The sequence below is a fragment of the Squalius cephalus genome, assembly GCF_949319135.1.
Source record: "Squalius cephalus genome assembly, chromosome: 3".
Lineage (NCBI taxonomy): Eukaryota > Metazoa > Chordata > Actinopteri > Cypriniformes > Leuciscidae > Squalius > Squalius cephalus.
In genome coordinates this window covers 5,133,715-5,158,964 of record NC_137124.1, presented here as the reverse complement: position 1 = coordinate 5,158,964, position 25,250 = coordinate 5,133,715, and the positions used below count along the sequence as shown (strand labels likewise).

The window sequence follows — 25,250 nt, the reverse complement described above, 5'->3', positions numbered from 1 at the left end:
AGTTTTCGTATCGATTTAAAAATTCTCATGCTCACTTATAAGGCCTTGAATAATCTGGCCCCTCAATATTTGTGTGAGCTTCTAACCCCCTACTCTCCTACATGTGCTCTACGCTCCTCTGAAGCTGGTCTTCTAACTGTCCAAACAACACGGCTAAAAACTATGGGTGATCGGGCTTTTTCTTCTTTGGCTCCTAAATTGTGGAATTCCCTGCCCTCTGAGATTAGGAATGCAGAATCCCTTAGTGTTTTTAAATCATCCCTTAAAACTTACTTTTTTAGGGTAGCGTTTGTGTGATTCATGTCATTATTATGCTTGTTTTTTTTATTGATTTTATATTTTTTGTTTGGTCAGTTTTTTACTGTTTGCACTGTTATGTGTACCTTTTAAAAGGTATATGTACCTTTTAATTTCATATTTTTATGTAAAGCGCTTTGAGATGCTACTTTTAAAGGCGCTATATAAAATAAAGTTTATTATTATTATTATTATTATTAGATGTATTGTTATGCTGAAACACTGATCACATCTAATAGCTAAACCTAAACAAAGTGTCTATCCTTCACAGGCCACCAAGGGACAACTGGGGACAGCGGTAAAAAATAGCTGAACTAAGATTAAAAAAAAAAAAAAAAAAGAATTTAAAAAATAAATTGAAAATGTGTTGTTTGTTTGTGAAAATGTTAAATTTTTAAATTTCAAAATACATTTCAAATGAAACAATTTGCAAAGATATATATATATATATATATATATAACTAAAATATATTTATTGGGCCAATTTCGAATATTTGCATATATTCCAAAAATACATTTCAAATATATTTCTTTTGTGTATGGGAAGTAATTTGCTGAAAAACTACTCAAGTTACTACATTACAAAGTAGGGGTGAGCGGGGCACAAACTAATATAGTACATATATAGTACATATAATACATATAGTACAAATACAAAGTATAGTACATGCTATAGTCCATTCACAAAATAACTTTGATCAGCTATGCATAGACAAAGCAACCTGAACATAAACTCTCTGCATGTCAGTTATATACATTTTCTTTAGTGAAAAAAAAAACCTCTCTAAATGACACCCCATCTAAATGTTCGTCACGAGCCAGGCTGTTGTCCTCTGTCAGCTGGATCGGGTAACATCTTGTGTCTCAGCTGTTCATATTGTTTTGTTTTGTCAGGTTGTAACTTGTGTCCTAATAAATGACTATTTTGTCTTTTGTTTTCTCAAGTTTATCAAGGATGTTCAGTAGCTGATTCATTAATTTCCTCATTTCAACAATGAGTTTCCCAGCCTTTGATGTCATCTCACTTTCATCTATTTGTTCATGTACAGCTGTTTCTGCAAGTTTGTTCATGTCATTGAGCACACTGCTATTTTTACAAACTGAGAACATGTCAAGCACAAGACTAAACCTGCCAACATCTGCTGTTACTAATGCAATCAAATGTATAGTTTCAGACATCTGCCTAGTCAATTCAGCAATGTCTTCTATCCGTATGGCATCTTGCTCTTTCAGTATTTTCTCAGTACGCTTCTGAATGTCTGTCATCTTTTCAGCCATAGGGGTGATTCTATCCTGAAATTCATTCAGTTCAGTTTCAACGTCTTGTGTTAATTGTGTCATCTGCAGCTTTTTCTCAGAGCTGCATGTTATGCTTGTAATTCCAGTGCCTATGAGATTCAAAGCTCCTATGACAGCAATAGCGACAGCAGGAAAAGAAGTCCCTAAATCAAACAGAGCCAGTAATCCTACAACCATGGCAGCACCTCCAGCTATTCCACACCATCCTGCATCTCTGGATCCTTGAGTAGCACGTCTGTAACCCTTCTCAAATGTCTCAGAAATACTCTGCAGTCTCTCTGTGCACTGCTGGAGTTGAGGATAATCTCTCTCATAGAGTTCGATAAATTCATCTTTGAGATGAATAACTCCAGCTCTAGAGAAAAGAAATATCAAGACTTTATATTTATAGTACAATTTGGAATACACATTTTTAATTAATGGTAATCATATTAATTGATATATAGAAGACTTTGTTGATAATTTATAGTTCTTTATTCTACATATATTAAATCATTTCAGTATATATTTTAATATTGTATTTTGAACACCCAATTATGGCAATCTTCTGAATTAATGCAATGTTTTCTCACATCATTTCAGGAGGTTCATCCAAGCTCTTGCGCTGGTGGTGATGAGTGGACGATGCCATTACTGCTGCAATAAAAAACACAAGTGAATACATTATCTCTTTGAATCAGATCATTCCAAAATGTAACTATACAGTATATAAAAAACCCATAGAATTAACATTGTTTCAAATAACAATATGCTTTGTACCCAGTTATGTTCAAGCGGATCAAGAAAGTAAATCGATATGAAAACATTTATACTGATGCTGCTATTATTTCAGGTGAGTGCTGCTGTTGTCTGTCAGTGTAATTTCCGCATATGTAAACAATATATAGTTGCCCATATAAATTATATTAATTTGTCAGTTTCATTGTAATGCATTCTTAGGATTCTGGATTCTTTATGTTACACCAAATTGATTTTTGAAAGTTAAAATTAGAAATATAATATATTCAGTCATAATGGTAATTTTGTTATTGAATTATCATTTATTCATTTTTACCAGTTACACGATTGTCAAATTTCTTCAATTTTTGCCCAGTGAAATTCATCACATAATGTACAGCCCCCTTGTTTTTCTGCTCTTCTCCAGCTTTCCTCAGATCCTCCAGGTTCTTCATCCATTCATCTTTTCCCTCCTCCTTCAGTCTGGGAATCAGGAAATCCAGATGTAGAAGAGTGAAAGCGCTGTCTGCTTTTAATGCGATCTTAGACAGACTCATGATGGTCATATAAGCTTCATGCAGCAGTCTGGATGTTTCATTTTGAATCTTCTCCAGATCGCTCTTCTGTTTTTCTTCTATTTTTCTCTTATTCTCAAACTCTTGCATGTATCTTTTATGTTCTTTTGTAATATTTCCAAATATTTTTTTATCAAATCTGGTTTTAGGCTTTTTACCAGTGCGTTCATACTCCTTTTTAAGCTCAATAAATCTCATAGTGTCTGTCTTTGTTTCTATCACATATTTTTTATTTTCTCTGACATGTACACTGTGATGACACTTCCCAGTACACACAGGGCAGTGGCTGTTTTTCATGACTTCACACCATGAGGGATCTTTTGCAATCCAGCAGTTCTCATGACAGTTTTCCTCACAGTCGGAGCAGCAGGTTACGTAGCTGTTCCACCACCATTCATTTACAGTGGAGACTTTTTCTTTGACAGCTGTTGTGACTGTAAACTGAAATTTTTCACATTTCTCAATCTTGTCTCTGTTCTCTTTGACAGCTTCCTGAATCTCAGTCAGCTCTTTCATTTTTGACTCCTCCTCAGAGATTCGCTGTCTCAGATTCGAGACACAGGCTTCAAGTCGTCTTCGCTCTTTCAGAACATCTAATGTCATCTCAACACTTTTTCTGTTCTTTTCTTCCAGGAGTTTGAGGAGGTCGTTCATGCTTTGCTCTCCCATTTCCCATGATGATCTGAGTATTTCCTCATATTGTTTGTCTCTTTTTTCTTTCTGCTGGTTATTGAATAAGAAGTGAACAGGTAGTTGTTTCACATCTCTTCTGCAGGGTATTTCTGCTTTTTTAATGAGTTTTAGAGCATCTGTTGGAGGTCGTCCATCTGAATGCGTGAGTATAAACACTATGTTGTTCTCTATATCTCTACCAAACAGAGATAGAACTGAGTGAAATATGTAAAGCTCTCTGTCAGAGATTCGATTATTCAGTGCCTTCATCACAAAACACACTGCATCAATATAATGAATCCCATCCTCATCTGAAAATAATCTGGTCAGATACTCAGCAATCTCTTCATCTTTCTCGAATCCCTCAGTGTGTCCGTATCCTGGAGTGTCAATGATGGTCAGAGATGTTGGGTTTTCTTCAACAAACACCTCATAAACAGTGATCTCGCGTGTCTGGGATTGTGTTTCATCTATATCTTCATCATCTTCATCTGTAATTTCATACCACTCTTCATCCTCAAACTTCACTCCCAGTAAATAGTTGATCATGGTGTTGATCATGGTGGTTTTCCCAGCGCCGGTTTCTCCCACCATCAGTATGACTTTGTTCTGCTTGTTTCTGTCTTTTTTTCCATATGTCCATCGTCTGACCTTTCTATTAGTCCCATGAATACATTTTCTTTCAGTTTTTAGTTGATAAAACGCTGGAGGACCTGGGTTCATCAGTGTGGCATCATGACGTGATCTGAAAATAGAGAGAAATAACATGGCATCAAAATGTGATAGTCCCAATATGTTATTTATTTACATTGCCTGTGAAGGGACTGATGATCTGCAGTGACAGGATTGTGATAGTTTATGACTGGCAGTGGTGTTTTAGTCCTGAACAAATACATTTGTTTGAATTATTATTTTAAGCAAAGATATAATTCTTGTTTATTTCTCTGTGACGAGGCGGTTGAGTTGCCCTTCAAAGAGGAACTTTGATGCTGCGCTATTGCGTCGACTCCATGGGAACACTTCTGCATGAACCAGTGTCTGAAGCATGTGTCTAAACACACCAATTTAATTAGCCAAACACATGGACGTGGTGATGTAGTTTGGCACATTACAGAGACCATAAATAGATGCCTGAAATGCATGTCATCAGCTTCCTTGTCTTCAGAACCTGCATGTTTGTTGAGCGTGTGTGTTGTGTGTGTGAAATCATTAGAAAGGAATCTTTCTAATTACAGAAGTCTGTAAAAAATGTCAGGAAATAAGTAGGAAATGTGTGAATCTGTGCCCCCGCTTCATTACCGTGGACCATTAGCACAAATATGTAATGTGTATGGAAGAGGAGCATGTCCTTGAGCGGCTGATTGTGCTCATTGCCCAGTCAGGTTAGTAAGCATCTGGGGCTCAGGTTAAACCTCAAGAATAGAGTGTTTTCTCCCAAACAGAGAACCACTTTTATAGGCGTAGTGTGGGACTTGACCAAGATGCAGGCACATATGTCTCCTGCACATGCAGATTCGATGCTAACCACTGTGAGAGACATCGAGCTAGGCCAGGAGCTTTTAAAAATTCAGTCAAGTCATCTTCATTTATATAGCGCTTTCAACAATGTAGATTGTTCCAAAGCGGCTTTACAGTGATAATAGGAAATTAAAGTAACAGAGATTGTTTTGGCTTTATAGCAGTTCTAGAATAAAGTTATTGTCCAGCTAAAGTTAGTTTTGATTGATTCACTTCCGTCGCAACGATCATTAGTTATTAACTTAGGGGCCGCTAACACGACACCATTTTAACAGAAAACTCTATTCTCTCTGCGCAAACATTAAAAACGTGAACCTGTGAGAACATTGATGGCGTGCATATGCGTATTACGAGTTCAGTCTATAGGGATGCGTGTTTGAATATATGTGCGCAGGCGTGTAGTCTTACCCTACAAACCAACCCTCAACAAACTACTTGTCTGGCCTTAAAATGTATAATACAGAATTTGTATCGCTTCCACATAGCCACGTGAACCGGAATTATCCCGACAACGCTTTATCTGTAGATAGGTAAAGGGAGGGGAGGGAGGCCTTCACAGGGGAGAGACTAGTTGACATTTCAAGACTGCGCTGTCATCGCGTCCAGGCGCAGGTCCTTCATCAGATCTGGATACAGCCTGGATCCGGCAGACTGTGGTAAACCTCGGGATAAACAGAGAGACTAATGTTAGCGTAGACGCCAGTCTTCTTATGATGTAACGAGTACATCAGGATTTATGGGAAGTGTTCAGAGACTTTTAGGTCTCATGTCAGCAGCGGCCAACGTTATACCATTGACCCTACTGCACATGAGACTGTTTCAGCTCTGGATCAAGAGCAGGTTTTCATCCTCTGAATCGTCCTTCCAGGGTCATAAGGGATATGCATCGTGGGATACATGTACTTCAGCTCTGGAAGAAGCCAGGTTTCCTCAACAGGGACTTGGCACAAGGAGCATGTTGCGGTCACAAATCTCTCACAATGATCGCATCTCTAATGGGGTCATGTGCAGTTCTTGGTGGTTGACTAGCTTGTGATTCCAAGGTGAGGATGAGGGCAGTGTTTCTAGCTCTCTCTGAAACACTTCCCCTCACAGCTGAGGTGCTATCATGTGTTGGTCCTCACAGACAACACTACGGCAGTTTCTTACATCAATCACCAGGGTGGACTATGTTCACGCCCCTTTTTCAGACAGGCACAGCCAATCCATATTCTGGAAATCTGGCGAGGGTTTGCCAGGAATGAGTCCTCCTCATTCTGGCCGGCTGGGGATGTATTGTCCCTCCTGGATGGCCTCCCCTGGGGGATCCCAATCCAGAGAAATCTTCTGAATGCAACTTTTTATATCGTTGTCTTAATGACATACATTTTTGTCATTCCTACCTCTTTGATAGACCTGTTGGTCCAGTGCTGGAGTTCCTTTAAGAGTGTCTCTCAGTAGGGCTGGCTCCTGCTACCTTAAAGGTTAATGTGGCCGCTATTTCTACTACCAACATACCCTAAACAGAGCTTCTGTTGGGAGGCACCCCATGGTGTCTCGGTTCTTGCATGGTGGCAGACGGTTGAGGCCTATCTGCCGGTTGTGAGTTCCCTCCTGTGACCTATCATTGGTCCTAGAAGCTTCTATGTGAGCCCTCGGTCTCAGAAAAAAATGCTGACTCTCAAAGTGACTTTAGCATTGGTTTCACTCAGGTCCTGTGAGTAGCCTCCTGCTTAGACTTTGCTCCAGGTGATGTCAGAGTTATTTTGCACCGAAACATGTATGTATGTACAGTGGAGGGCTGGTCCTCTCTGCACACATTTATCAGGTTCTACTGTTTGGACATGGATTGGGTTGTCCCAAAGCCCAGTCTGTGCTCAACAATTGCTCAACAATTGTCTGTGCTTTTACATAGCCTTGTTGGGCAGGCTTCAGACACCGGCTCACACAGAAGCATTCCCACAGCGTCAACACCATGACGCAGCATCTCGTTCCCCTCTCGAGGAACCGGGTTACATAACCTGAGACTATTTCTCTTGTGGTTTTCTCCTGCCATCAAAGACTGACTCACAACACCAATATAGTGAAAAATCACATTTTTATTTAAGTGAGTAAATGAATAAGAACATTCTTACGTCATAGTGAGAGGTTCATCCATGCTGTTTCGCCGGTGGGGGTGCATTAATGATGACATTGTTGCTGTGAGAAAACACAAGTGAACACATTAGCTGTTTGTATATACCTGTTTATCACATAATACAACTATTTGCAAAATATTAGAATTTTGAGTTTTGTGAGACTGTGTTTATAAACATTTACAGCCCTGGCATTAGAGATTAGTATCAGTCTTGTCTGCCAGGTCTACAACAACTTCAAAACTGAAAAACTCTGTAGTGAAGTAATTTGTTTGCCATTATTTTCTATTCTGAATTGTTCTTTTGTGTTTTGAGCAATTTTTATTATTTGAACAGCTAAAGGGTTCAGTTTGGCTGGATAGCATGATGAGCCCCTGCTGTGAAATACCTCAACACCATTCTGTGTCATAACTAGAGTTGCACTCGACTAAAGATTTTTCTAGCCGACTAGTAGTCGTTAATTTAAAGTCCCCCTGTGGTGAAAATCCAGCTTTTAATATTGTTTATAGGTGGTGTTTTTAATATGCTTTAAGACAAACCATGTACAAATTCATAAGTCAACATCATTGCTGAGTAAACTGCAGTGAACCAAAGACAGTCTCAACAACACAGTTTGAAATCGCTGGTGTTTCACAAAATATGTGATTTTGGTGATCATAGATGAGTTTTAAAGGAATAGTTCACTTTAAAATGAAAATTCTGTCATCATATACTCACCCTCATGTTGTCAACACAAAGGAAGATATTTAGAAGAATGTCAGTAACCATACAGTTTCTGGGTCCCATTGACTTCCATAGTATATTTTTTTCCTACTATGGAAGTCAATGGGACCCAGAAACTGTCTGGTTATTGATATTCTTCTAAATATCTTCCTTTGTGTGCAGCAGAAGAAAGAAATTCATACAGGTTTGAAACAACATGAGGGTGAGTATATGATGGCAGAATTTTCATTTTAAAGTGAACTATTCCTTTAAGGGATATAGTTATTGACTACAGGGGGACATTAAGCGATTAGTCAACTAATCGCGCGTTTATATTAATAAGCAATAAATCATAATAATGAGCCTTTAATAGCTTTTATTACATGGCTTGGTTGAATTCTAATGTAGAATGCGGTCTGTTATTTCTTGATAACAGACCGCTGCTAAGGATAACACACCGTTGCCATGAAAAACAGAGCGTTGCTATGGACGCAGGATTCTAACCGTAGAGACGGAATAGACAATTTTCTTTAGCGGAAGCAATACAATCATTTTAAAATCAATAAACTCCTTTTTAAAACAATATTTTGTGTCAAATTATTGATTTATTTGGGAGGTAGCCATGTAATAAGCGGGATAATGTAGAGTGAGGCGGTTGACCCCGACGCGACCTGATCAGCCTGTCGGGGTTGTATTCGCTATAACAACCGCCTCGCTCTACATTATCCCTTACATATATAATACTGTCATGAAGAAACAGGAGGAGACTGTATAAACATTTGAATAACTTATTGATAATGTTTTCTGCTGTGAGCGGACTTGTAAAGTTACTACTTGCATGTTTCAAGTGATAAGCCATATTTGAGGTTTATGGATGATAGGCGAATGTTTGGATTTCCTGCCGATAAAGATCTGTCCGTTACAGCCTGCGTGATTTAACCAACTAATACAGTTTAGTTTGACCAAGCCTCTTCTACTCCACTGGCGATGACATAAAACAAAAAAGATCAGTTTTTTAATGAACGATGGTAAAAAAAAAAAGTGTATTAAATTACAAATAAGATTTTAGTGTAATCTTAATTGTAGTTTTTCTTTTTTCGCCTTGCAGTTTTACTTTGTTGCTAATAGAGATATTCAAGTTTTTTTTCCGCAGTAAAGCACATTTCACAAACATTGCAGTCCTATACCTTTACTAGCGACATAACAGCAATTATAGAACATTTATTCACAAGAACAACAAGCCAATAATCCACAAGAAACTGATTAACATAAGCTGTAACTGACTGTCATAAGACTATGAACTGTGTGCACTGACGTCACTGCCCTTACACGATAGGCTGAGGTGTGTCACATGATCCTAGTTAGCTGTTACGCTTTCTCTAATGGTAAGACATTCAGACCCTCTCATCTCCCTAATATAAGACCACCTCTGGCGAGGCTTTGTGGAACACTGAAACAGTTGAAGCAAATGTGCCGTATTGTGTTGAGGCTTTGAAACAATCCAACACACGTCTAGTGATGGGAGAAATTAAGTTTTTCGAAACTTTGAATCAATTGAACCAGTTGCTTTGAAAAATGATTCACTGCTTTGAAGCCCTTAAAACGGCACAGGCTGGCGACCCCTGCTGGTCAGAACAGTGTAAATGCAGCGACAACTCAGTCCAGACATGCATACAATTTTCTGTTATGCTGCTATTTTTATCATTTCTATAATAAATATGATTGTACAGCACATTGGTCAACGCTCTGCTTCTTTAATTGTGCTTTATAAATAAACAAACAGAAACACACATCAGGAAACAAACCCATGACTTTCTTAAACTGAAAACTGATTTCCTTTAACTATAGAAATGCACTTCAGGGCTGGAACTCAGTTGGGTCTAACAGTAACACACACTATCATGTTTTCAAAGCTATTATGAATTAAATACAGTATTTGCTTAGTTATAAATGAAGCTATTTCATAATGTAATTTGTTCTCGTTCATTTAATCCCGCTGCTCATAATGGTTTATACCTTTTGTATTGATGTATAATGAGCAAGCTTTGGAGGCAGTTAAAAATATTAACGTGCACTTTTTTCTGTGTATATTTGTAACACCTTTTATTTTCACAGATGTGTTATCACATTGTAATAAAGATTGTTAATGTTGAATTCAGATGTTTATGCATGTACAGCCACTACATCTGTGTGGTTCAGGCAGCGTTGTGTGACTTACATGTTACAACAACGGTTTACTTGTACAATTTTGAGCCTAAATACTAATAGAAGTACTGCACATTTTCATTTTATAAATAAAATGGCTGACTCACAGCAGGCTGCTATATTAACATCAAATGTTATGTAGTTTAGGATAATACTGTAATCCCAGTATTCCATGAAGAAAGCATTAACCCTGCCATTTTAACATTATACAATTCACTCAAAAGGCCAAAAACTGAAACAATCGTGACTATGCATTCAGGTTCTGAGGTCTTCATTTAGAAGGTTGTCTTGCATTAATGGGCTTATGTATTTTTATTTTATTTTTTTACTGTAATGTCAATAGATTAAACAAGGAAACCGCAGCTTTAACCCAAAGCCGCATGTTCATAAGCAGCACTTCACAGGTGAGAAGTGAAAGAGTGGTCCTTTTTTACATTGTATAAAATCCATGATAAGATCCTACATTTCTTTCTTTCTTTTTTATTGTTTTAAACATAAATTGCACATAAAGGTAAAACAAATATTGCTATTACTCTTGAACTTCTTCCCCTTCACTCCTGAAATGTTGACCACGCCCCCTGTTTGCGTGTCACTTACACTTAGTTACACTTACACTCCATTTTGGAGCAGACTGTACATTAGCACACACACACAAACACACACATTCTCACCGCTAGACCAACCTTCAGTCCTGATGGAAGCTCTTGTGTGTTTTGCGTCCTAATAAACTTCCATGATGAAACTGGAGAAGCTCGAGACACCAGCTCGAACTCCACGGGTCGACACAGAGAAACTCTGTGCTTTACAGTGACATGATAAAGACTAAATTACATTTAACACGCACAGAAACAATCTATCCAGTTTAGTTTTAAAGCATTTCCGTAACACAAATAAAAGATAAACACGACCTATAGCATTTCAAGTGAGCTAAAATGACGTTAGAAAAACAGCAGCACATTTTCAGTGCTCCTCCATTATTTCTCTTCCTCTTCCTCTCTCTCTCTCTCTCTCTCTCTCTCTCTCTCTCTCTGTCTCTCTCGCGGAGTGCATGCTGGGAGTGAACGGAGCGTGGTGAGGGTGAGTGCGTGTTGTGGCTGTGTGCTAAAAAACTTTTCTATCTTCTATCTTTTTTTGTGTATGTTTGTTTTTATGTGTTGAAATTGTTTGTGCATTTAAAATTTGAAGGTGTTTACGTCTGCAACCAGCGTTGTGCTGGGAGCATGCGCGTAATTTGCAAGGGGGTTACGGGGGTCATGACCCCCTCAAAAATCAAATCCAGCTAATATAACCCCCCCAATATCATCACATCATTCAGATTAAAATAAATATGAAATATTCCGAATGAACACTTTTGTTCGTTTTCTTTATTAATTTCATTACCAGCAAGAAAGATAGTATTATATTTTAAATAATCTGTAATTTACCCCCTCTCTCTCTCTCTCTCTCTCGCCCAGAACAGGCTGATAACAGAGACAATAACAGAGCAGAATCAACTGAACATGACAATATGATTTCAGAGTGAATAAAATATGTAATTTATAAAATGTCTGCAAATACAGAGAAACAAAGCTGAGATGAGGAGAAAAAGAAAATGTTAGAAACAGCTGAAGCTCCTTAGATTATATTTAACTGTAATGTTATTATTGACATCAGCGATATTACAGTATCTTGGCCGTGATGAATTGCATGTCTTCAAATATTTTTACAGAGGTTTTTAAAATAGAAAAGAAAATCTGAAACTTTATGCATGTTACACCTTGATCAAAATGGTTCTTCATAAGGCAATATGCAGTTAAAGATACACATTTTTACACGGATATACTGGGTCCGGCTAATTTTAGGCCAGTTGTCTTATTAATGTGGACTCAAAAAATGGCAAGTTACCAAACCTAAAAACAAATATTTATGTTTTAATTTCTACAAGCAATTAAGTACAAATATAGGATTTACTTAGATGTTTTGAATTCTTGTCTGAACTTTTTCATGTAGAAATTACATTTGTTTTTTGTTTTTTTTCTGTAGCATTTACTTCACCACAGAATCATGTTTATCAGCAGCTGATAATATGAGAAGATAATTCATCTGATGTGGCCAAACTCTTCAGAAAACACCCCGATCACGGCTATATCCTTAGATGCTGAAAAGGCTAAAAATATGACTAAACCCGACATTTGACGGCCAAAAAGCCCCAATCCACCCTGTCGAATTTGGGGTTTGGTCATATTTTTAGGTTCTGGGTTCTGGGTCACATTAGCATTATTTCACAATCCTCTGGAGCTAAAATCCAGTCAAATTCAGTGACAATACATTCAAGACATGTTTGGAGCTAAATTCATAAAGTGTGCATCACATTATAGACAGTCATATGCATCATTGTGGAATAACCCTGAAATCTGTACAGGTAAAGCAGGGTGTTTTAGAAACAATGGCAGATTAAAGGGGAAACTGTAATCGGGGATCTGGATGAGAATGGACTTTTATGTCATATGTTAAAAAGTATGGTTTATGTTTATGTTTATGTCATATGTTACTCTGAATTGGTGAAAAATATAATATTGGGGGCCAAGGAAACTTTTAAAAGTATCTGCAGATTAGACACTGTGTCAAGGACAAATGTAATGCAAGTGATAACCCTGTTTATGCCCATCTTCAGTTGCCATGTGAAGCTCAGACTGCTTTATGTGTTACAGATCAATGCTTAGTGTGACTGCAGATACATGTAATAAAACAATATGGCAGAAGGATTTGGGGATTAATATCCATGATAATGACCGTCTATGTATTTATTATGTCTCTGGGGATTTATTTATTTATTATTATTATTGCAAGAAAAGAAACAGCACTGCATTGAATACATTGACATCAAATGAAAAGGAAAGAGAAAATAAAAATATAGAGAAATAACAATGGGACCTCAACCAGTAAGCAAAATATCATCATACTTATTAAGAACTTATTAAGAACATACTTATTTACTCTTGTTTTTGTAATTGTTTTTATTTAAAAATAGTTTTTAATATTATTATTTCCTAATCTAGTTTAACCCTTGTATGGTGTTCGGGTCTGTTGGACCCGTTTTCATTTTTTATCAAAAGAAAAATGATACAATTAAATATTTTTTCAAACTGAGACTCATTGGCCTTGGCTCATTTTCTGTGAGGAATATATATCAGAACACATTTTTAATGAAAACACACTGTACACCCCCCCCCCACATTTATATTAAACACAGGATGTTCGGGTCCACTGGACCCGTGTGGAAATTGTAGGTCCTGTGTACCTTTACTCTGTCCTCCTCCTGTCAGGGCCTGCTGTTAGTGTGTGCATGTTCTTGTATATGGTTTATGAGGACACAAATGTGTATAATGACATGAGTATTACAACGTAAACATGGTTTATGACGACATCTATGTCCTCATACTAAAACATACTAAATGGTGTTTTTTGAAATTCAAAAAATGCCCAAAGTTTTCTGTGATTGGTAGGTTTAGTGGTAGGGTTAGTGTAGGGGGATAGATTATACAGTTTGTACATTAGAAAAACCATTATGCCTATGGAGAGTGACCGTACACCACATATCCAAGTGAGTGTGTGTGTGTGTGCATGTGTGTGTGTGGGTGTGTGTGGGTGTGTGTTTTGTGTGTGCATGAGTGTGTGTGTGTCTGTGTGTGTGTTGTGGGTGTGTGTATGTGTCTGCATGAGTGTGTGTGTGTGCGTGCGTGTGAGAGAGAGAGATTGTGTGTAAGTGTGAAAGAGTGCTATGTGAGTTTTGTGTTTCTACTCCTGCCATTCCCACGCGAGGATGCAATTCTTAAATGTGATCTAACAAAGGTAAAGAGAAAATATTGACCATATATGCTGTTTATATTGCTTGTAATTGGGATGAAGTAAACATCTGTTGAGTATTTTAACGTAACATTTTGATTGTGTTGAATTAAAAACCCAAAAATGCAGCGGGTCCACCAGACCCACGAACACTGGCTGAGTAACAAAAAATATGAACACCACACAAGGGTTAAATCTACAGTAGTTTATCTCAGACTATGGGTTTGTATTGATGTTTTATTGTAATCAGTAAAATCAGTGTCCCTCAGTGAACCTGCAATGATGCTGAACAAGTTAATAAAGTCAGCAAGTCTGTTCACTCATTTTGAGTCTGCTTTAAAACATGAACTGTCTATCTGTAATGTTTTCGTGTGCGGAAAAAAAGCGGCAATTAAACTAAACTAAACTAAACTAAACTAAACTAAACTAAACTAAACTAAACTAAACTAGGGAATATACATCTTGAAACATAATTTTCATGTGTATTTTGTTCTTCCGGCTGTTTGATCTGTTCTTCCTCTTTTGAGGCGGGACTCAGAGAATGAGGAAGAAGAAGAAGGGCGGAGCATTGCAAGTTTGCTGTTGTTCATTTTGATTAATTTTCAACAGTTTAGACTCCCCGCTCCTAACTCAAGTTCAAAACGGGAAACAATGGCGAAACGGCGTTGAACAGCTTCCTCTCCCAAGGCCACCTCCTTCCGTTTTATCTCCGGTCCTTCCCCAGCACCACCAATCAAAACTAAGGAAAACGGAAACAAGCCAACATTAACATAATTAACATAATAAACCTTAATTAAAGGACTCCAGGCCAGGCGTTTGTGATACACGCGTAACACACAGTAACAACTAATCATATACCTGTGTCTGTTGTGATAAATGTTGATCACTTTATAGCGATGTCTAATAATGCAAGTAATATCAATGCAGTAAAAATGGATTGGTCAGCACTCACTAAGGAGGACCTTTTAGCCTATTATGTAAGTACAGACAAATGCTTGAGTGATATTCATTTACCAAGGGATGCAATGATGTGTAGAGATGTTAACTGTAAAGATGTAAATCATCAGAAGGAAATCTGCTCAATGTATAATGATATAGTGAATGTCTTACATGGTTATAGTAAGCCATTTTTTAAATCGAAGGGTATAATTAATAAGGCTAGGCCTGGATGGAGTAAATATGTAGCTAAATATCAAGCTGAAGCCCAGAAAGCTTATAAATTATGGGTGACGGCAGGTAGACCCAGGCAAGGGCCAGAGCTTCAGTATAAGAAGTCTACAAATGCAAGATATAAGTATGCTATTTGTTTTATTTGCAAAAATGAGCAAATTTTAAGGGCTGATTCTATGGCTATGAAGCTCCTAAACTATAATATCACTGACTTTTGGAAAGAAGTCAGAACTCTCAATAGTTGCAGAGTGTCTCTTCCTTGTACTTTAGATGGAGTTTCTGGGGCAGAGAATATTGCGGAATTATGGAGACAACATTATTGTAGTCTTTTTAATTGTATCCAAAATGAATATAATGGGGGCGATCACAAGGTTAAGGATCCAATAGTGATTATGTCACGTGAGGTGGATCAAGCTATAAGCAAATTACCTCAAAATAAAGCTAGTGGCTTAGATAATATTTCTGCTGAACATCTTAAATATGGAAGTAAGAGGATAGCCCCTTTTTTAGCTGTTTGTCTTACTGGCTTTTTTGATTCACAATGTGTTACCAGATTCAATGTTGTCTGTCTTATTAGTACCAGTTATTAAAAACAAAGCTGGAATGGTGGGTAACTTAGATAATTATAGACCTGTAGCTTTAGCTAGTATTTTGTCTAAAGTTCTGGAGAAAATCTTGTTGGATAGGTTAAATGAGTTTATTAATTCTACAGACAATCAGTTTGGATTTAAGGCTAAACATGGTACTGATCTTTGCATCTATGCACTAAAGGAAATTGTAAATAAGTATAGAGATAAAAATTCATCAGTTCCCTTTCAGTCGCTCACGTTCGACGTAACGTCGACGTGACGACGTAATTGGGATCACTTCAGGGAGCCCTATCAACTTCGAGTGTCTACAGAACGAGCCAATGAACGTTGGCGTGCGTGAATCTCGTCACGCGCCCCCGCCCCGCAGCGCGGGTATAAACAGGAAGCGGGCGCACGCACACATTGTCTTTCACTTCGGAGCCGAGTTTCTATGAGACTTTTTGTCTATCAGAATCAGCCTTTGAAGACTTCAAAAAGAGGATCATCTCTCTGTTCCTGTGTTGGTGTGACGGCGCGATCAGCGGTGGCCGCGAGCATTGCAGCTCTCAACTGCTGTTTTCACAGCACTGTGTTTGTGTTTGTGTGTGTGTGTGTCGGTTCGGTGGGCGTTTCCCCTGTGTGTGCATTCACACTGCGGCTACCCCTGGGTGCCTCAACACAAAAGAGAGTTTTCTAAATCCTTTTTTATTTTTACTAAAAGAGCAACACAAGCGTGACCCTGCGTCTTTTTCAAGATGTCATTCCGCTTGTGCGTTTCTGGATGCCGTCGTTCCCTGGCGCCAGCAGATGGCCACAGCAGTTGCCTCTCGTGTTTGGGCATTCAACACGCTGAGGCAGCTTTTGTGGATAGTTCATGTTCCCATTGCGGGAATATGACTATCGCAGCGCTTAGATCGAGACTCGCTTACCTCAAGGGAGGTGCAGTCCCCTCGCCTATGCCCCGATCTAGTATCTATTCTGCCCCGCAGAATAGACCTACTTCGGTGCATGACCAGGGTGATCTGAGGATTACCGTGAGGGCTTCCCCGTCGAGTCATCCTCCGCGGGCCCCTCACGCCTCACAAGCGCTGTCGCCATTGGGGCTCCTTAGTGAACGTCTTGGTCCTTCTCTGGAACGGCCAACCGTTTCCTTTGGGGCTCCAGCTGACGATCAGATGTCGATCGCAGCATCGGAGGGGGAGCTGTCCTCTGGAAATGACGACTCGGCTGCGTTGCCCCCCTCGGGGTGTGTAGCGTTGTCCGAGCCAGATCCAGAATGGACTGCTATGCTTTCCCGGGCCGCCGAGAAGGTCGGGCTTGCGTGGAATCCTCCACCACGTCCCGAACCTTCTCGGTTGGACGATTGGTTTCTCGGGGCGGGCCGTGCTGGTTCTCAGTGCGCCGCCCCGGTACCTTTCTTTCCGGAAGTGCATGAGGAGCTCTCTAGGACGTGGAAGGCACCGTATAGTGCCCGAAGCCGTTCTAGTGGCTCCTCACCCCTCGCCACCCTCGACGGCGGGGCAGCTAAGGGGTATGTGGATATCCCCCCAGTGGAGCGGGCCGTCGCGATGCAGTTGTGTCCGGCGTCCGCTTCCTCTTGGCGGGGTAATCCACGCCTCCCGTCCAAGGCCTGTAAGTTTTCGTCCAGCTTAACGGCGAAGGCTTATAAGGCCTGTGGACAGGCTGCTTCCGCCCTCCATGCCATGGCGCTTTTGCAGGTCCACCAGGCCCAGGCGCTCATGGACATGAACGAGGGTGGTTCTGACCCAGAGCTCCTCCGGGAGCTCCGTGTGGCAACCGACCTCGCCCTCCGGGCGACGAAGGAAACCGCACGTTCGGTTGGTCAGGCGATGTCCACTCTGGTGGTCCAGGAACGCCACCTTTGGCTCAACCTGGCGGATATGAGGGACACCGATAAATATCGGTTCCTGGATGCCCCTCTTTCCCAGGTTGGGTTGTTCGGCGACGCGGTCGAGAGCTTTGCCCAACAGTTCTCGGCCGCACAGAAGCAGACGGAGGCCATCCGGCACATCCTGCCCCGGCGGACCCCTGCTGCTCCCACCCGTCCGCCGGCCGCAGACCCTCCGTCTACTCGTCGCCGTGGTCGGCCTTCTGCGGCGTCCTCCGCTCCCGCCAAGCCCCAGCAGCAGCAGCCATCATCCAGGCCTCAGCGTGGAGCAAGCCGCAGGAAGCCGACCCCGCCCGTCCAGGCCGCTGCCAAACCAGGAGGCAAGCGACGGTGCAAACGACCCTGAGACGGGCGGCCCGGAGGTGGATCAAGTTGCTCTTCAGGAGATGGCGAAGGCGCCACTCCTTCCCCCGGTGGAGGGCCGGGCGGAGAATCTTTTGTTTCCTTTTCTTTTTGTTCCGCCACTGACCCACGGGTCAGTGGTACCCACATTTTCAAAAAAAGAGCAATTTCTGAAACCTCTGGGCCCCAAGAGGGCGCGCTTGGCAGTCGACGACGCCGCCATGCCTTGTCACTCCCGAGCCCCTCTTTCATCGCCAGCGAGCAGCAGTGGCTGTGTTCCGGACGTGCTGTCGCCTCCACACACTCACTCTGCCCTTCGACGGAAGCAGGTATGTGCTGCACCACACACTCAGACCCCACTTCGGGCCGCTGTGCCGTCCGAGTCGGGTCCCTGCATTCCGCCGCGCTGCCCCACCCCGGGTACGTCTGTGGTGCCGTTAGTCCCGCTTGCTCGGTCTCTGGGAGCCTGGTTAACGCTTCCCAGCCCGTCTCGCTGGCTCATCCGTACCATCAGACTCGGCTATGCGATTCAGTTCGCCCGGCGCCCCCCTGCTTTCAAGGGCATCCTGTTCACCCGTGTTCTGGCGGACAATGCCCCCGTGCTCAGGGCGGAGATCGCAGTCCTACTGGCGAAGGACGCGATCGAGCCGGTCCCTCCAGCCGATATGAAGACCGGCTTCTACAGCCCGTACTTCATTGTACCCAAGAAAGGTGGTGGGTTACGACCAATCTTGGACCTGCGCGTCCTGAACCGGTCCCTTCACAGGCTACCGTTCAAGATGCTTACGCAGAAACGCATTTTCAAATGCATCCGTCCCCAAGATTGGTTTGCAGCGATCGACCTGAAGGAAGCGTACTTTCATGTCTCGATTCTCCCTCGACACAGACCGTTTCTCCGCTTTGCGTTCGAGGGACGGGCATATCAGTACAAGGTCTTACCCTTCGGGCTGGCCCTGTCGCCCCGCGTCTTCACGAAAGTCGCGGAGGCGGCCATTGCTCCCATGTGCGAGCGTGGTGTTCGCATCCTCAACTACCTCGACGACTGGCTGATTCTGGCCCAGTCGAGAGAGCAGTTGTGCGAACACAGGGACATGGTGCTCAGTCACCTCAGCCACCTAGGGCTTCGGGTCAACTGGGAAAAGAGCAAACTCACCCCCGGGCAGAGGATCTCTTTTCTTGGTATGGAGTTGGACTCGATCAACATGACAGCGCGCCTCACCGAGGCACGTGTCCAGTCAGTGTTGAACTGCGTGAGCACGCTCAGACGCAGAACAGCGGCACCACTGAAACTGTTTCAGAGGCTCCTGGGGCATATGGCATCTGCAGCCGCGGTTACGCCGCTCGGATTGCTTCATATGAGGCCGCTCCAACACTGGCTCCACGATCGAGTCCCGAGATGGGCGTGGCAGAGCGGCTCGTGCCGGGTCCAAGTGACTCCGCACTGTCGCCAAACTCTCAGCTTGTGGTCGGACCCTTCGTTCCTGCGGGCAGGTGTTCCCCTGGAACAAGTGTCCAGGCACTCTGTGGTCTCCACGGATGCCTCTACCACCGGCTGGGGGGCCACGTACAACGGGCATGCAGCTTCAGGTCTGTGGACGGGGCCTCAACTGCATTGGCACATCAACTGCCTCGAGTTGTTAGCAGTACGTCTTGCACTGAGCCGTTTCAAAACGCTGCTACTAGGCAAGCACGTACTGGTCCGTACGGACAGCACTGCGACCGTTGCGTACATCAACCGCCAAGGTGGTCTACGCTCCCGCCGCATGTCACAACTCGCCCGCCATCTCCTCCTCTGGAGTCAGAAGCATCTGAGGTCGCTTCGTGCCGTTTACATTCCGGGCCTGCTCAACCGTGCAGCCGACGAGCTCTCACGGCAGCAGGTGCTACCGGGAGAATGGCGACTCCATCCCCAGGTGGTCCAGCTGATTTTCAGGCGCTTCGGGACCGCTCAGGTAGATCTGTTTGCCGCCCCGGACACGTCTCATTGCCAGTTGTTCTATTCTCTGACCGAGGGGACCCTCGGCACGGATGCTCTGGCACACAGCTGGCCCCGGGGCCTTCGCAAGTATGCGTTTCCCCCAGTGAGCCTTCTTGCACAGACCTTGTGCAAAGTCAGGGAGGACGAGGAGCAGGTCTTGTTAGTTGCGCCATATTGGCCCAACCGGACCTGGTTCCCGGAACTAGTGCTCCTCGCGACAGCCCCTCCCTGGCCCATCCCTCTGAGAGAGGACCTGCTCTCTCAGAGACGGGGCACCCTATGGCACCCGCGTCCAGACCTCTGGAAACTCCATGTCTGGTCCCTGGACGGGACGCGGAGGTTCTAAGTGACCTACCCCCTGCGGTAGTTGACACCATCACTTCCGCTAGAGCCCCCTCTACGAGGCGCCTCTATGCATTGAAGTGGAACCTGTTCGTTGACTGGTGCTCCTCTCATGAGGAGAACCCCCGATCTTGCTCGATCAGAGCCGTGCTTTCCTTCCTGCAAGAAGGGCTGGAGCGAAGGCTGTCTCCCTCCACCCTTAAAGTGTATGTTGCCGCTATTGCCGCACATCACGATGCTGTTGATGGTAAGTCTTTGGGAAAGCATGACCTGATCGTCAGGTTCCTGAGGGGAGCGAGGAGACTGAATCCTCCTCGCCCACTCTCTATACCCTCTTGGGACTTGTCTCTGGTCCTTTTGGCACTTCAGAGACCACCCTTTGAGCCTCTGCAATCAGCTGAGTTAAAAATTCTGTCCTGTAAGACAGTACTCCTGGTTGCATTGGCCTCTATCAAGAGGGTAGGGGACCTGCATGCATTTTCGGTCGACGAATCGTGCCTAGAATTCGGCCCGGATAACTCTCACGTCATCCTGAGACCCCGGCCCGGATACGTGCCCAAGGTTCCTACCACTCCCTTCCGGGACCAGGTAGTGAACCTGCAAGCGCTGCCTTCGGAGGAGGCAGACCCAGCTGTTACGGAGGCCAGCAGAAAGGGAAGGCTGTCTCCAAGCAGAGGATGGCCCACTGGATAGTGGATGCCATCGCCTTGGCTTACGAAGCCCAAGGCGTGCCCTGCCCGCCTGGGTTGAAAGCCCACTCCACTAGGAGTGTCGCTTCTTCCTGGGCGCTGGCTCACGGCGCCTCGCTGACAGACATCTGTAGAGCTGCGGGCTGGGCGACACCTAACACGTTCGCTAGGTTTTATAGCTTACGTGTTGAGCCGGTTTCTTCCTGTGTGCTCGCTTCTACTAGCCGGTAACACCGAAGTTCCCGCTCTAGTGTCGGCTTGCTGCGCCACTCCCTTCCTAGGAACGGATACGTGCGCTTTTTACTCCAGTCGAGTTCCCCATTGGCGAACCCTGTGAGTTCCTCCGCACCCCTTCGGCAGTCGGACGTTGCGGAGCGTCCGACGCCAGGCCTAGTGCTCGTATGCTTGTGTAACTTGTGCTAGGCTGGGTTCCATATGTGGTGATCCCTGCGGCGATCCCATATGTGTATTCTTCCACGACCAGCTCCCTGCGGTGAGCCCGTGTCTTCCCTTGGTAGAGTCTGCTCTGCCGTCACTGTCCGGTGTGTCTCCCCCTTCGGGTGGAGCCACCCCAGTGACATTCCATATGTCGCACTGCCCCTTCGGCCAGTCCATATGTGTATTCTCCACATGTTACCTCCCTTCGGGCAGGATGTGGCTCCGCAGCGTTCTTTCCCCTGGAGAGGTACGCTTCCCAGTGTTATCCAAGAGTTCCGCTGTGTGGGGTATAATGGAACAGCAGTTGAACTCCCTCTACGCAGGTCTTCCGCCCCAGCAGTTGGGGGTCTGAGAGTCTTGCGTAGGGCGCTGGATGTGGCAGCAACCGTGGTGTTTTCCATGGGATCCCAATTACGTCGTCACGTCGACGTTACGTCGAACGTGAGCGACTGAAAGGGAACGTCTTGGTTACTGTTGTAACCCTCGTTCCCTGAAGGAGGGAACGGGAGACGTAACGTCCCGTCGCCACCGTTGCTGACCATCGCTGCATGGCCGTCACAAATCTCGGCTCCTCAGCGAAAAACAATGTGTGCGTGCGCCCGCTTCCTGTTTATACCCGCGCTGCGGGGCGGGGGCGCGTGACGCGATTCACGCACGCCAACGTTCATTGGCTCGTTCTGTAGACACTCGAAGTTGATAGGGCTCCCTGAAGTGATCCCAATTACGTCGTCACGTCGACGTTACGTCTCCCGTTCCCTCCTTCAGGGAACGAGGGTTACAACAATCTAAAGCTTTTGATCGGGTTAACCATGCTAAGCTGTTTTTTAAATTGAGACAAAGAGGGGTACCAGAATACATTGTGAGAATCTTGGCCTATTGGTATGCCCACCAGTTGATGCGAGTTAAATGGGGTAATAAGGTCTCTGCCCCTTTTTGAGTCAGTAACGGTGTGAGACAAGGAGGGATTTTGTCCCCAATTTTGTTTAATCTTGTGGTGTTTAGTCCTAGCAGTGCTGGTCTTCAACAGCTTTTAAACGTGTGTTCTGATTATGGTCTTGAACATGATATTGTATATAATCCTGATAAGAGTATGGTTATGATTTGCAGAACTAAGGAGGATAAAAGTATACATTTTCCAGTTTTTAAGTTGTCTAACAATAGTCTCACTGTGTATGAGAAAGTAAAATACCTTGGACATATTATTACTGAGCACATGACAGATGATGAGGACATTGAAAGGCAGCGCCGCATGATATATATATGCGGGCAAATATACTGTTGCGTAAGTTTAGTTTCTGTTCAGACGAGGTGAAGGTGTCACTTTTTAATGTAAATAAATTTGTGATTTAAAAACATAATAGTACTATGTATTATTTCCTCAATATTACATTAAATTAAATTCATTTATATATTATTTTAAATAATTAAAATTGCATTTATGCTGATAAGGGTAAGGTTTTTGGCCTGTCCCTCCCTGTGATTGTTCTTTTTCAGCAGGACTTTTAATTTGCAAATTGAAGGCAAAATTATACATAAATCACATTTTCATATTGTTCTAAGTATAGTGTCACTGTTAAGCAATGTTTTGGCATAAATATACATTATTTAAAATAAAATAAAATATAAACCATTTTATCGGTGTCCCCTGATTTCTGTCATGCCTGTTACCCTTACCAAAAACCCCTTGTAAAATAATGGTACATTCCTGTGACATCACTTCCAGGAAGTTATATCATCTCTCAATCATTATTCCAACAGTTAAAACACAACTGTTGTTTCTCTCTCTCTTCTATAATACTCTATTTTGATGATTTATTAGGTATAACTGAGGTGGGGACACCATGCAATGTCAAAACTGTTATTGATTTTTAAAGTATAAATTTAAACAATCATTTATTTAACTTAATGTAATCAATATCTACAAGTAATATCCTTTCAAAGTGTACAACATGTGCTTTTGTGGCCTTGCCCTAATAGCTAGCAATTAGCAAATTAGCTTGAATTTGTCAAACCTGTTACTGTCAGGCCTGTTACTTTTGTATAGTAACGGGTATAGTAACAGGTTTTGACATGTGGGGTAACAGGGATGACATAGATTAGGTGTCACCTTAGCCACACTGTTTATCTGTGTAAATTGCTAACATTTTTAAAGGTCATCCTGGGTGTTTTATTGAGCCAATGCCTATATCATTCAGAGTTGGTATTGCTGGTGCATCTGCATCTGGTTACCTTATTGCCTTTTGGTAAAATGTTGGCTCCTTTTATGTGTTGGTTGTTGTTGTTGTTTGGTTTTAATACTTCCAGTTGGTTTTAACATGTTAATGACCAGGAAAAGATGATTAGTCTCAATAAAACAATTTTTTTCCATAACTCATTGTCAATTCATCCATGTAAGTGTGATTACAAACAATAGCAGTAAGGTGACTGCAGTGCAGACCCTCGCCCCAATCTTGAAATGTTCAAGAAAGTGAAACCAAATGTTAGCATCTGTTTTCAGATGATCATAGAAAGACCAAGATCTGATTATCTTCCTTGCCTAATAATTGAACCAGATCAGTATATTTTAAGTTCTGTGAGGGGACATACTCACACAGATAAACAGATGGACGCATGGGTCTAATTACTCTAATTACAATACCCTTAAATCTTTAGATCTCTTGTAGAAATGTAATGTGCTTCACTAATACAACTATGTCAAGTAATACAATTTAAAAAGGTAAAACTTTACAAAATTATGTAAACAAATATGTGCAATGTACGCTGAAGAATGTGTGTCCTGTCATCCCTGTTACTCTGGTCATTCCTGTTACTATGATGTCAATCCTGTTACTGTCATTAATTTCATAAAAAATATAAAAATTATATTTGAAATGGCCTTCCAAGTTTTTCCATTGTAACCCTATCTATATTGTATTTTTTACAAAGCCCTTCTTTTAATATCTCTCTTGTAAAAATATATATTTTTCTTAATTGACATGTGGTCACCCTCCAAAATTTGTATGTTCTTGGTCATCTGAATGACAAATATAAGATTGAAAAAAAAAATCTAAATTTTTAAACAATTCCAGTGAAAAGAGGGACTAAAATACTGCTCATATATGTGAAAACTATAACATATTTTTAATTAAAACTATAGTATATAGTAACGCATGTGTCTGTAACAGGCATGACAAAAATATCAAAACATGAGGTAGGTAAATAGTCATAAAATAAAAAATTACATAGCCTGAGATGGCACAATACGATTTCTTGTTATTTTATGCTGTCTTCATTTAATGGATATTTAAAAAAAATTGTTTAAACTTATTTTATATTTAAATTTTTCAAAGTTGAAAAGGCACTGATTTCGTGGAATGACCCTGGTATCGTTCAGATATTTCCGTATCGATATTTATCGAAATATCGATATTTTTGACAACACTATTTGAAAGTGTTCCCTTTTGTTCTTTTCCTGTTGTTTCCCGCTGTATACATTTTATGTATACCACTGCCCACAAACGGGAATTCCAGACATTAACGCTGCGTCTTTCTCATACGCAGTCGAAAATAAAGAACTTTTTTAGATGTTTGGATGTGTTTGAGTTTTATATAGTGTACACATTTACACGGCCACATCTTTTTGGTACCAGGAGTGGGGTAGTTCTTTCTGCTGGTTTCCTCTTGTGGGGAGGGTTTTTTTCTTTGAAAACGAATAGGCTACACAAGCTAAGTCGAACATACCGTTAGCCTAAGTGGGAAGATAAACAACGGTAGTGGTCAAGGAGGATTGCGTGCCAGAGTCAGCAGAGAGGGCTGTGCACAGAGCCAGGAAGGACTGTGGGAGGACAAGGAGCCAGAGTGCCAGGACCGGGTGGAACGAGGAGGCTGCATTGGACTGTGTTTGCAGGTG

At 42.4% G+C, this 25,250-nt stretch overlaps 2 protein-coding genes across 3 annotated transcripts in view; one reads left to right on the top strand and one right to left on the bottom strand.

Annotated features, from left to right (window-relative positions):
* Positions 1 to 753: 753 nt before the first annotated feature.
* On the bottom strand, positions 754 to 11,147 carry LOC307155495 (uncharacterized protein). 2 transcript variants are annotated; one of them, XM_079866175.1, is made up of 5 exons: positions 10,783 to 11,147; positions 7,193 to 7,256; positions 2,651 to 4,305; positions 2,169 to 2,232; positions 754 to 1,951 (listed from the first exon to the last, which is right to left on the bottom strand). In XM_079866175.1, exons 2-5 carry the CDS (start codon positions 7,249 to 7,251, stop codon positions 1,207 to 1,209), a joined length of 2,523 nt encoding a protein of 840 aa, XP_079722301.1. In that variant the 5' UTR covers positions 7,252 to 7,256; positions 10,783 to 11,147; the 3' UTR covers positions 754 to 1,206. The 2 variants fall into 2 exon arrangements, with proteins under 2 accessions (XP_079722301.1, XP_079722302.1); XM_079866176.1 differs by lacking the exon at positions 7,193 to 7,256 and having other exon boundaries at positions 10,783 to 11,076.
* Positions 11,148 to 14,457: 3,310 nt separating this feature from the next.
* Positions 14,458 to 25,250, top strand: part of LOC307156318 (serine/threonine-protein kinase Nek4-like) — a gene marked incomplete at its 3' end in the record, with an annotated part of 945,281 nt that continues 934,488 nt past the window's right edge. Inside the window, exon 1 of the mRNA XM_079867609.1 lies at positions 14,458 to 14,532. The remainder of the gene's footprint in view (positions 14,533 to 25,250) is intronic.